The following is a 13,115-nucleotide window of genomic DNA, read 5'->3' on the forward strand; positions in this document are numbered from 1 at the left end:
CTGTTTACCACCTAGAAAACTCTGCTGGGAATCTGATGTATGCCAGTCATAGTGTATTCCCGTTTTATCATCTACATATATACAGCAAATTTCTCAGTTTATCAGCCTCCTCTTGTTGGTCCTTTTGATAAACCAAGGACAATGAACGGCTGTGGTCATGAAATAATCCCAGATCCACTCAGTAGCAGGCGCCGGCCGTTTAGAGCATCGGGAGGAGATGTGGCTTGTGATGATTGAAGTACCAGCATCGGTTGCGCTCTCTTAGAATACTAGCACTTCTGACACAGACTCGGAAGGTAGGAGCTCATAATCTGCTATGTTGGCGAGGACCTCACGTCTTCTTGAAAGGCTGGGAGAGTACGTCTGAGGCTGCTCGGCAGCTCGCTTGGTTCGCTTGATTGATCGGTTCGATCGTCGGGCAAAGATTCTCCATCGCGCTCGTCATTCAGAACTCGATAGTTGAGGCATTTCTGCCGGATACGCATTCTTGTGGGATACACCGGGGTACTAACCCAGTACGAATGAATACAACTTGCTAACCATACTTCACTGTCGATATTGACCCAGTGGTTCAGTAGAACCAGGGCTGAAGAGTCAATATGGACTTGGTCAACTTCTGGAAAAGTAGGTCACTGTCAACAAAGAATAGGTCGGGGCATGCGTCCCAGCCTTTGAGACACGTCGCTAAACAGCGTTGAACCAAAAAATTGGGGTTGGACCCTTATGACGATATATCGCCGACGATAATATCATTTGCCGATATCGTAACGTTAACAGCTCTCCGTCCACGTTGTCCTCCATTGGGGTAGCAATCGTTCCATGACTGGATATTCTACGTTATGTTACCCGAAAGAGAACGTACACTGTTGAAGCTCATAGAGTGATAACAGGCTATAAAGTGCATTGCACGAATCATATCCATGATGAAAGGCATCTACAAACAAAGATGAATTGCGTAAAACATAAAGCTTTCTTGACAAATACTTGTTTTGTATCGATTCTTTGGATCAGGCCTAATTCTTGGAAAACCGCAGGACTCAAATACATAATAATTACGGTAGGACGATTTGGATAATAATACTAATGAATATTGGAGGCTGATTGCGGGATTACCTTCTTTTTCCCCTCATAACACCAGAATGGGTTATAAACTTGTCAACCGAGAATTTATGTTCACTACATGAGAAGGCATATCACAATGTACTCAACTTGGGGCCCTCCTTTGCGGCCGGATTAGAGTACTTGGTTTGCAAAAAAACCTTCTGCATTCCTTGTTCGCGCCGATCAAAGACATCGTAAACCTCTTCGATATGTTCAAGACGAAGTCGGTGGGATACCATATTGAGTGGGTTGATTTCACCTTTCTGAATAAGACTCATCAATTCTTTCCAGTATCGGTGCACAGGAGCTTGCCCGTTACCGATTAATCGAACGCCAGTCTCCATAAGTGCCCCAATGTTGAAATGATTGGTCTGTTTCGTGTAAGAAGGAGTTGGAGCTTCCTTGGCCCTTCGCGAAGAATTACTCACATATCCTGCATAAATACCTGTGACTCCAACCCGGCCGAATGGACGAACAGAGGTAATCATCTCGTTTAGTAATTCAGAAGTATCTGTCTCCATTCCAAGCATTTGTTCGAAGTAATGTGCCCAACCTTTAGCATATTCCCCTGCAGCACATTCCAGAGCTATATCAAGCCCCCCCTGGAACCAGTTCTTTCACACGCGACGTCAAAGACTTTCCACGAGCCAGATCAGTGAAACTAAGCGTCTCAAGCTTCGGCAATTTTGTTTTCACATAATCTAAGCGCCATGCAGCTTCGCCGCCATCAATCAAGATAACACGACTGGCTCCGTGAAAGAAAGAGAATTCGGCACACATCTGCCCAATAGGGCCAGCACCCCAGATTCCAACAACATCACCTTCCTTGACACCCGTGTCAACCACGCAATGCCATGATGTGGCGACCACGTCTGATAAATAAAGTGCTTTCTCATCAGGAACATCGGCTGGTATGGGCAAAAGGTTAACATTGCCGTATGGTACCCGGATATACTCGGCTTGTCCACCGGCAAAGCCTCCTGTAAAATGCGAATACCCGAACATACCTATACCTTTCGTTAAATCTCATTCAAGACTCCAGAAAATTCCAATCAATTGAGTACTCACTAGCTGTTCGCTTTCCGTACATTGCGTTCTCAATCGTATTGCTATTTGTTCTATCACATTGAGAGTATCGCTCATTTCGACAGTTGTCACAGTCGCCACAGGCAATTGGGAATGATACAACGACGCGTTGGCCGACTTCAACACGGTCGGCTTCTGGTCCAACCCTTTCTACTACCCCACAGCACTCGTGCCCCAGAACGTCGCCTTTCTTTAGTTGGGGAATGACCCCTGCGTTTTGTTAGAGGTCTCGACAAAACATAGAAATTATAGCTCGTTGATTCACCGTGATAAAGATGTAAATCGCTGCCACAAATAGTGCTTCCGGTCACTTTAACGATCACATCACCAGGGTCGATAACGGATGGCTTTGGCATTTCCACTATACACTAGTGAGTACCGTTATAGTCTAAACAAAAGAGATTTGTTAAATTACCTAGCTTTACTCTGTTTTTGCCTTGCCAGGTTGTGGCCAATATTCCCCCCTCGGTCTCCATGCCATAGTCATTGTCATAGTTGCTAACATCGGTAGTGATTGAGGCATTATCACTGTGACCAATGATTTTTTCCACAGCGTTTGCTGCTTGCGTGAAGGCCATTTTAGTGATTTTTGAGGGTGTGATTGATAGAAGATCCGTTTCTTTCACACTGACAATATCATTCAAGATAGCACATTCCACAGAAAACGGCAGTTTGCCGCATTTTTAAAGGAGCCTTTTTGTTATAGTATATGGAACTTGATGTTTTCCTGTTTTCCTGTTGCGTCGGGTGGATCTTGCTTTTCAACTTCCATGGTGTATGACATCACCATGATCGTCCCGATCAACAGCGCAACTTCTTCGATTTCTGAATACCCTTTTAAGTTGTTCGCCACTAAGGATACTGATGTCAACGCGAGCTCCTTTCTTTATCTATTTAGTATGTTTGTCGAGAAAAGACTTGAAGTCTTTGAATCTCGCAGTCAGTATTTCTGTGTAGTCTTACCATACACTGTGCTCCGCTGTGACTTCCCGGAAGATAGGGGTCCAGAAAGCTTTGTCTGCACCTTCGCCCGCACAGATGCCTTTCGTGATCATTACGTCCAGATCGGCGGCGCATTATCCCTGTATTCAAACAATGAGCCTATTTTACCACCAATGAGCAAAGCGGACAAAGGGAATGTTACGGTCAACCTGACACTATGTAGTACAACCAGGAATTGCTACGTCTGTCTCCGCACGCGTAAATAACGTCACAGAATGTCATCCGGCTGCTGGTAGCAATTATAAAGAATTAGGTATCGTGGCTATAATTCTTAAACGCGATGGCTTTTGCATTTTGGCTTGCTTGAGCGAATGGAAATGGAGACACAATGATGTAATACTAAAACTAGATCGAAGTATATTTGGGGCCTTCGGGCTTTCTGTACACTTAAACTGCTATTATTACCTCCATAATTCATAGATCTTCAAAGTTTGAAAATTTACTAATATACGAAAGATACCTTACATTGTATCACCATAAGTTTCCTTTATTCACATGTCTCTCCGGCTTTGGCCCGGAAATCTTAGACCGCTGCCCCTAGATATCAACGATAGCTCCCTATTCAAAAACGGTGTACTACTTATAGATAGATTAGCAAGGAATTCCTTGTTGGTGAGTTTTGAATATTAATTATAAAACATTAATTTGACTTTCAGTAGTCAACTTATCATTGCCACTTTAATGATAGGTTACCGGGCGCTCTTGCTATACTATTCCTTTTGGGTTCTATAAGTCTAAGGGGGACAGAGCTAACTAATCTAGCATAAAGCATATTGGATCCTATTATGGGGCCAACAAGGAATATGTGAAAGGTGTGGAAGGAAACCAAGATGTAGACAAAATGACTTAAGTTCAACGTTATGACATAAGAAACTCTGAGCCCTCGACCAGGTGAGTAGCCAAACTTATTGCAGGCGATCTGATCGCTAATTCCCGTTAGCCTCGTACGGTAGGCGAAAAAGGCTTCTATGGAGGTAATTCTTCTAAGCAGGAAAGTCTTTCCAATGCGGACACTATGAATCTATACATTGATGAGCCTGGCAAGAACCGAAGAGCAAAGGTGAAACGAAGACTACAAATATCAAGGGTACGTTTAGCTCTGATCGTACGCAGGTATAACTGATACCTGTCGCTACCTATTATCAGATGGTAGTGCAATCCATTTGTGTTGTAGATACTATCATAAATATCATCACAAACCCTGAAACTGGCTATGCTTTCCTCTTTAAAAAAAAATCATGTTTTCAGCATCGTAGATATATAAGAAATCAGACTCAATCTTATTTTTCTAAACGAATAGGGTTAATTAACAATCCCTCCAAATATTCTTCCTGATTTATTGACGCCCTGTTTCTCATAGCTTAAGTCCACTTCATCAACTAGTCAGCGACATAGATAGCGCTTTATTGCATATGCCTGCAACCCTGAATCAAAATTAGGCCGGTGAATTGTAAACTTGCTTCGAGTATTTACTTGGCTGCTATAATAGAAGGCTTCTATCATTGGCCCAGTTGGATTAAACCGCATTTCCTTACATAGGAAACCCTGCAAAGCTGCTTTTCGGATTTAATTCCTACTCCCTCTCTCTTTCGTTTCAGGGCCGTGCGACGCGCGCCTCTTCCAGTACTATACATCGTCTTTGGGGAATGAAGGCAGCCAAATTTGGTTAGCGTGGTAGAATCGGCAGATGGCTTTGATGTGATATAGTTACATAAACATTTGCTTACATCATCCGTAGGCAATCTTTGGTTAGTTAATTGTGGCCACTTTGCTCAACTTGCTTGTCCACCTATGTCACGATGAGCCGGATCGAAGCGCGCGCCATGGTATTGCTTTTTTTCTGTAACTTGTTGTTGCGTACCATTTCCTTGGACAGAGAAGGCTTAGGCCATATTTTCCCCGTTCTTCGTCGTCTCGCTCATCTTTCTTTCAAAGCGTACATGACGACAAGCTTGTCACGAGGACTAATGAGATTAGAATATAGAACGGCATTGTTGCAAGTAATTAGTGGCTTTTTCACCAACAATTCGAAGGCGCAACAAGCTTTTCCCACTCCAATAGCAACCAATATCATTGAAATAATATCATGAGTGGTATTTCCAACAAAGCCTCCAAAGAGGGTGATGATATCATTTACAATTCTGAGGTAGAAGAAGAAAGGGTGAGGTCGCTTTCCGAACCCTAAGCAAGCTCAAGAAGCCTTATGAACCAGCGTGACTAACGTATGCGCTGTATGGTACAGCTGCATGAGCTCAACGCCGACGCCAGGAGCGAGGTCAAACAAAAAGACATCCCGGAGACCCCTCCAACCGAAAGTACAGAGGTTGGCCACAAAAAGTCAGCGTTGGACAAAACGAAGGACGTATTCCACAGACAAGCACGGCGTGCCGAACGTGGCCCTTAGCCATGTCTTCTTTGCCCAAATATTGCCAGTACAGCATAGATGGACACAGTACATCTTGAACGGATGGTTTCATTTACCCTTGAACCTTTTATTTTGGTAATATTCAGGTCCCTATCGCGTCTAATACATGAATTTACGTTCCATTATCGATTTTTCACAAATTTCCTGCGCCAAACGTAGCCTGATGAAGGAGTGTGATTTCTTTACTTAAACCTGAAATAATGGATACTCAATGATGCCGGGGTGTTGTGTCTGCATGGAGACACTACGCTATCAAGAGTTGCGCCAGCGATATGGATCGACTATAATTTTCGTGAAAGTCTATCCCCATGGACTCATAAAAGTTGGTTCTTGATATACAGCTACTCCTGAGAAAACCCTGCATGGATGTGTTGTGACCCCTAAGACTTTGCATACTAGTCCCAATTGAATTATTGATTACACGACAATTAAACCGAACTCATTGTAGGTAGGGGAGACTTGAGTTCTGAAACCTGACCAACTAACGAAACTCAGGTTTTCTCTAAAGGTGACGGGTTGAGGTCAATCAAATTAAAAGGCAACATAAAGACGCGTCAACCTTGACATAAAGGTCACTGGCACCTTTGTGACAGTAGTGATATAAAGACCAGTAAAAAGGAGACGCGAGCATCTACCTCACTAGATTATATACCCTCATGAGATCGGAGCACATAAAACGATCAAAGACAACGGACGAATTGGCGACTTGTGGCGAAAACGATAATGTATACTATGAGTATGGGAGGGGTATAGCCAAAAACAAGTATTACCCGGGCCCGGAAGGTACCAAAGTAGCTGTCATATTTTATCGGAATCCTGTGGTAAACATACCGTAATATGGGGGCGAATGGCGTCATCAACACCCAAGACGCGATCAGTATCAGCAGACCTGTTTGACTTTACTGTAGGTTTGTAATCCAGTATTTGTTTCTAAATCTTGATCAGCAATCCCGTTTTCTATATCCTACTAAATTGAGCTGCTGATTCGAACCTTTCGCATTCGAAGAAGTGTCTATCGCAATGATATTTAAATGTTCGAAAACATAGGTTCTGTTGTCAATCATTCGGAAAATATTCTCCCAGCGAGCACAGAGCATACTGAACGATCCGAGGAGCAAAATCAAGACGGGGTTCAACAAATACGCACGCGGGTGAAGCATCTTAATGGGACAGAAGCTCAAATGGATGGTAACATGGCTCACAAAAATACATCTGCGACTCGAAATGAAACGTATAGGCAGGACCACGATCCCGACCAGGACAACCTCCAAGTGACGTCACGCCGTCGCCTTGACGACTCCATCTTTCTAAACCAGAAAAATGCCATTGACCAAGACTCCTACGCCTTGGCTGGTATTGCAAATAGACAAAACCATGTACCTGATACCGGTAGGAGACACAGTCTCTTTGAAACCATACCAGATGATCAAGTCGATGAAAATGCTGCCCTGACCACGATGCAAAGACTACAAGGCAGGACATGTGCGCGTGTTAGTGGCATTCGTGACCACCCACCGCCCCAGTCTAATACACACGCCGATATTGAAAACCCCTCAAGCATTCATAATCATAGTAATACCTCTCCGACGATCCCGGCCGCCTTGCAAGACCAAGTTAATCCCGTTTTCGGTGCATCTGATGAGCTGACTGCACCACCGTTTCACCAGGCTCCCCATGACCAAATTATACACCCAAGAGCCCAAGCTGATGAAAGCAACAGCTCTCCTGTGGTGGCTACCTTGCGCAATCATGCCTATGCACTGGCCAAAAGCCCAGTTGATGCCATGAAGAAAGAACTCAATAGTGACAGACACGAATTAGTTTCCAGGGTACCAGAGGTACGAGGCTCTGTTCAGACAGAGTGCTATGGTGGCAGCAGTACAGAATTTGCGAGAGATGTTGGTTGGTATGACTCTGACATGGATCTACACGACCCATTGATTGGTGGCTACACCAACGGAGAGCTTTTTGGTTTTCTAAGACGCTTCAATAAAGTGAGTTCTCGATCTGAAAAATCGATTCACTGACTAATTTACATTTGCTTAGGATGTCTTCGATGTCAAAGCATTGGCCTTTGAAAACACAAGTGGTCTAGACCTTAACGATGCCTGGGGTCAGGATCATACTGGCGATAAGCTATCTCTGCACCTACAACGGCTTTATCTATCTGTGGTTCTTGGAATCGCAAGCCTTGGCAAACAAGTCTCCCGGCTACGTTCTTGGAAGGAGTTTTACCGTACATCAATACTATGTGGAGTATGTTAGCCACATATCCACTGCCGAGTTACAAATTTGAGGCAAGAGATGTACTAATCTTATATTAGATATACTTTACTGCATGGATATTAGATCTGCTAGTACCCTTTGCGCTTGGGATTTCGATTCTAGTGGTGTCTTCAGTGCAAGCCCGCAACATAATTTTTCCTCCTGCACCGCGTGCTCTGGTGAACATGAGGACAGGCGGGATCCAGAAGCCACCAGCGGGTCTACTTGGTACTAGTGACACACTGACTGGTGCCCCGGAAAAACAAACACATGAAGCCATTGAAGAGGAAGCAGCAAATTTTGTCGACAATGTACGGCACAATATTCAAAGGGCGCTCGGTATGCACAACAGTCAACAAAAAGATGGAGACGGAGATCCACTGGAAGGAAAAGTACCCAAGCCTATCAAAAAGGTAATACAGGCTGTTCAATCTGCAGGTTCTGCACCAGGGCATGTTATCGAGAGCACTGATCAGACTCAACAACCGATGGAAGAAATTATATGGGCCCAAGCCAACCCGGAAGTGATTTGCAATAATTTTGACATTGCTATCCATTTGATAGGAGAATTAGCTGATAACTGGGAGATATTTGCAAAGTCAGTCGCTCCATTCCACACTCATGACCTTACTGACACAACTTCAGTGCAATTTCTCCCACGCCGCCCTTTTCCCGTTTTTTCTTTTCTGAGGATAGTGGCTATCCTTGTCCCTTCTCTTCTCCTATCGCTTTTCGTCAACTCTTATATGGTTTACAAGGGGACTGGGCTTATCATTGGATTCGTCATTTTTGGCGATCCAATGCTGACATCTGGAATAGCGTGGCTCAAACGAAACATTCCTAATTACATGGAGCTAGTGCAGCCAAGGAAGTCGGTCTATTAGCTCTTTTTTCCTTTGCAATGCTGATTTTTACTAGCAATGTCCTTCATGGTATACCTACAAACAACCAGATCGCGATAACTCTTCTCCGTATCGGTGAAGCATGTAAAACGCCTCTTCCTCCTGTGCCCAGCTCCAAACCCGATGACTTTGATCATCAAAATGCCATAAGTGTTGAAAGCATACCTGTTGGTACCACCCAATCCGATGTCCTTGATGCAGCCACGCCCTCAGTCGTTGAGAAAACCTATGGCGATGACAACGAAGAAAAGCCAGATCACAAACATCTTTCTAAAATCATCCGCTTTTTCAAAGGCAATGCCAAATCCGTCGTCAAGACAAAACTTGTCATTGATCATATCCGGGCCGCAACCGGTTCGCAGAAGGCAAAAGGTCACTTAGGCGTATTGCCTGATCCGAAAAGCATCGTCTATGCCGGGCCAAGCATATACCAAGGTCGATATGAGGGGATACACGGTTGGGCGATAATTAAATGCTGTGCCAGACCAAGCTTGTTATTTACCCGCGATGACCCAAGGCCCATGAGCTCTAAGAAGTTGACCCCCTTGTTTGAAATTGCCATAAGGGATATGAAACGACTGAAAAGGGCGACAGCCTTTGTAAGTTCGACGGTTGAAGCAATAGCGACGTCTTCATCGGACCAAAAGCTACTGGCGAGTCTGGAGATCGAAGATAAAGAAGAGAAAACATGGAGGTTGACAGCAATACCAGAGCGAGATGAGTTATTCAATCGCTTGATTGCGATAGGTAATCAGAGATGGGAGAACATGTGATTTGCCTGCCGATGTATCTATCTTTCGTTAGTAAAAGCAAGTGTTGTTCAATTTGCATCTCAATTGTTTTTTGAAGGGGATTATCAACCTGTTACGAAAATCTTTATTCTTTTTGCCATTTTTTCAGATCGGAACCTTACTTATATATTCCCAGACCCGTGCTATTACAAAGACTATTAGCGGTAGAATAAGACAAAATCCTTAGAATAGCAACGATTAAAAGCTCAATCTTTTCATCATCTCTTCGCTTGATGTTTGAGAGTTATCACAGCCGCTAAACGTAACAGCCGCCCACAACCAACGGCAAGCGGAAGGTGGCTTGCTATAGAGAAAATAACTCTAGTAACTCAGGGGTAGCTTACTGCGGTGGCGTGGGCGCCCTGATGCGTCGGTGTATATGACAACATCCGAGTTGGCCCGGGTGCTACCTCCACCCTTTACAATACGATCTCCCTATTTGGCCCAATTTCGATCTCCAAATGAGCCCCATGTCGCCGGATTGTAGTGATACGTCATGTTCAACTTTAATAATTCAGATCTATGTCATCATTGTCTTTGCTACAACAGGTCTGGATTTAGCTATTCATGTGTTTATCGGCTCGATATGGGAAAAGAAAGATTATTTCACCCTTAAGCATCTGCAGTTAGCCGGGGCTCCCACCCCTCTCCAGCCATCTCGAATGACTCGAAGAGGAAGGCCGGTACCACCATACATCCAACAAGTGTCCAGTCTCCCAAACTCCTCGCATGTTGCCACTCTCTGCGCTGAACGACAGCCTGCGGTCGATGACCCTGTAGCAATGAGATTGAGTCTGCTGACTAGGAGGCTGCGAGATGTATTTCGAATACTCACCTTTTCGAAGTCGATTCCCAAAATAGCATTTCGGGTTGGTTTTCCATCATCCCAAGAAAGCGATAGTTGTAGTGGTGCACCAGCGTGGTAATGCCATACCTCGACACCATCTAAAACACGATGCCATTGTGAGGGCCCAGTTAAACCCTCAATGAGATAATAAATGCAGGTGCTGCTAGAGCGATCATTTATTGAATAGCTGTCGCGAAACGTCTCAATGAAGTATCCTTTTTCTGGATGCGGAGAGAGGCCCAAGGTCTTTATGACTTCCTGAGCTGTGGAAGCTTTCGTCATACCAGTTATAGTGAATGCCCTACCAAAATATGGGTATAGATGTTGAGTTTTCTGTATGGAAATTATTGAAACCAGTCTTCTTGCTCCGACATGACAACGCTTAGATTTATAAGTCGATCTATTGAGCATGCGCGATTTCATCCTTCGGGAGAGGTTACACCGCAGGAATGCGGCATTGTTGGGCGCCTGAATGTACCCGCCGGATCCGTTGAGCGGCGATACGTTGAAACCAGACCTATCACCGCGTCCCTGGTGTACCTGTATTTACTTTTTGTTGTCGAGTATAAGCTAGGTACAAAACACTTGCCATTATTACAGAGTCCGAAAGCCGAAAATCCTTTGAACCAAGTGGCTAACTCATAAGTCTACCGAAGATAAAACTCAACCCCATCGCCACTGGAGGTCATGAGGTGAGTTCTGAAATCACTCGCGGGTTCTGCGGATAAGCTTGACAACGATAGTAGTGGCAGGACCCAGTGGGTCTTGAGAAGATGTAACTCTGTGAACACACTGTGAGATGTGGAGCGAGACCTTCTATTGCTTTTGGTTTAGCTGTGGAGCTTTAACGCCCTGTGATAAGCACAAAGGCAGTCTTCTGCGTCAGCCTCCTTCAAGCTTACGAGAGACGACTCACGAGCAACATTTTCCTTTGTGCAACCGCCCTTTCTTCTAGTAAATTGATCACGCGGCGTTTCACATAGATGAAGAATCCACTTTCCCTTATTGAATACGCGACAATATTTCCGTGTCCCCAGCGGCATAAGCACAACGCTTTCTAGTCGCAATGTCGGCGCCGGTAGTGTAGTTGCCGGTGCAGTTGATGCGTTGGGCGCCGACACACGTTGGGTATCGCTGCTACCCGTCTTTATATGTGTAATTTCCGCACCACGGTGTCTTCTTGCACCCCAAGGCCATGTGTCCGAATTTTGCTACCGGAAGTATCCCTTGATCCCACGTCGCTCCACGCCCCCTATATATCTTTCGGCGACGATCTGCGCCCCTTCTGGAGAGAGTCGAGCCAAATTCCGAAAGTTACAAACCTCGTAAGAGCATCATCTCTCAATGAGGGCAAAAATGAAGATCCACCAGTCAAAGCGGTCATCGACGGAAGATCGATAACACCCGGGTGCCGAGATATCAGAACAGGACAACCCTCGATCCAGCTAATCGTAGTGGTTCTGTTCTGGAATACGAAGAGAGAGAAAAGCAGCCTCCAGCAGCGATTGCATAAATTGATGTCAAATGCATTCTCAGCAGGATCTTAAGTTACAATGGACCTCGGAGGAAGGCATATGAGGGGAGGGCAGACCTCTTTAAATGAAAGCCATTTGCCACGGCATCGCCATGTCCCTATTTGCGATACCTTGCGAAGGCGATTAGCATCAGATAACCCGGCCAGCATATTCCAGAGACCCTCCACTCAGGGTTTTAGCTTCATGATTTCCGAGATAACTGCAGAGATCAACTCTAATGATCTGCCTTTGAGAGTGTGGGGTAAGTAGTGCGCCAGAAAATCAAGGCTGTTCACGACTCAAAATTCCTTTCTCCTCGCTCTAAATTAACAGATCCGTGCACCCCAAGAACCACGTACGGACTGAAAAGGGCTCAAAATGAGGGGTTTTTTTTCTCTTTCTATCAAATATAGTGTAAGAACAAGTTTCATTGCAACTATTAGCAATTCTGAGCGACCAAGACTTTATTTAATATTCTAAGGCCAAGTACAGCACAACCCGAACTGAAAAGGCATTGTATCGAAATGTTCTCTAAACCGTAACAGGCCGTGACAACCAATCCGAGTAGAGCGATAAATTCCCAGTGTAAGGTCAGTAAAGTAATGAACGCTCAAGGGGAGTCCACAGCATATTTACTAAGAGACTGTGGTTCGGCTTTTCATTCTAAAATAAACGGCTTGAGTGGCGAGATTCGCACCCCTTGTTTTATAATTTATTTTTAAGTGCCCTACTGGCTAGCTTGATGCTTGCAATGTGCGACCATGATTCCTTACCGAGTAAGTTGTCTGGCGAATATGTAGTTTCTCTCTAGACCTTTTGATCTTGGCACCTACGATACTGCGAGTTTCACTATGTCTAGCTTTGCAGAACAGCTGCTAATAAATTAGTAGTTTAAACAGATAGAATTATAATAGTACCAGAATTTGAGATATTCTTCCTCCTATTGTACGTCATGAACTGTAACCTAATAGTATGTCTTGTATGTCTTTTTGATCATTCACACCTACGGGGGCGGGCTCGGGGTTCTAGGAAGTGCGACCTCAAATCCTGGGAGCAGGCTTGGAAGTATGCCAAATCTTAATATCCCGTGATTCCTCGGCCAGGGTATAAATATCGAAGGTGCATTCAAGTACGTGACAACGCTCATAACCCATTAAACTTCTGACTGGCATATACCCACAA

At 44.6% G+C, this 13,115-nt stretch overlaps 5 protein-coding genes across 5 annotated transcripts; 2 read left to right on the top strand and 3 right to left on the bottom strand.

Moving 5' to 3' along the window:
• Positions 1-1,193: 1,193 nt before the first annotated feature.
• On the bottom strand, positions 1,194-2,765 carry N7481_001288 (uncharacterized protein; the record flags this gene model as incomplete). The annotated part of the gene is made up of 5 exons (XM_057260507.1): positions 1,194-1,669; positions 1,725-2,108; positions 2,170-2,397; positions 2,453-2,548; positions 2,603-2,765. The coding sequence occupies 5 exons, from the start codon at positions 2,763-2,765 to the stop codon at positions 1,194-1,196; spliced, it is 1,347 nt and encodes a 448-aa protein (XP_057128339.1).
• A 2,510-nt stretch (positions 2,766-5,275) lies between these two features.
• N7481_001289 (uncharacterized protein) lies at positions 5,276-5,593 on the top strand (the record flags this gene model as incomplete). The annotated part of the gene is made up of 2 exons (XM_057260508.1): positions 5,276-5,350; positions 5,432-5,593. 2 exons carry the CDS (start codon positions 5,276-5,278, stop codon positions 5,591-5,593), a joined length of 237 nt encoding a protein of 78 aa, XP_057128340.1.
• An 819-nt stretch (positions 5,594-6,412) lies between these two features.
• On the bottom strand, positions 6,413-6,774 carry N7481_001290 (uncharacterized protein; the record flags this gene model as incomplete). The annotated part of the gene is given in 3 exon segments (XM_057260509.1): positions 6,413-6,430; positions 6,446-6,516; positions 6,606-6,774. 3 exon segments carry the CDS (start codon positions 6,772-6,774, stop codon positions 6,413-6,415), a joined length of 258 nt encoding a protein of 85 aa, XP_057128341.1.
• A 33-nt stretch (positions 6,775-6,807) lies between these two features.
• Positions 6,808-9,554, top strand: N7481_001291 (uncharacterized protein; the record flags this gene model as incomplete). Its single annotated transcript, XM_057260510.1, has 4 exons — positions 6,808-7,608; positions 7,661-7,870; positions 7,939-8,750; positions 8,798-9,554. 4 exons carry the CDS (start codon positions 6,808-6,810, stop codon positions 9,552-9,554), a joined length of 2,580 nt encoding a protein of 859 aa, XP_057128342.1.
• Positions 9,555-10,184: 630 nt separating this feature from the next.
• N7481_001292 (cupin domain-containing protein) lies at positions 10,185-10,701 on the bottom strand (the record flags this gene model as incomplete). Its single annotated transcript, XM_057260511.1, has 2 exons — positions 10,185-10,346; positions 10,408-10,701. 2 exons carry the CDS (start codon positions 10,699-10,701, stop codon positions 10,185-10,187), a joined length of 456 nt encoding a protein of 151 aa, XP_057128343.1.
• Positions 10,702-13,115: the final 2,414 nt, after the last annotated feature.

Source organism: Penicillium waksmanii (genome assembly GCF_028829765.1).
Source record: "Penicillium waksmanii strain IBT 27052 chromosome Unknown utg000001l:1.0-4852451.0:1.0-4856178.0, whole genome shotgun sequence".
Taxonomy (NCBI): Eukaryota; Fungi; Ascomycota; class Eurotiomycetes; order Eurotiales; family Aspergillaceae; genus Penicillium; species Penicillium waksmanii.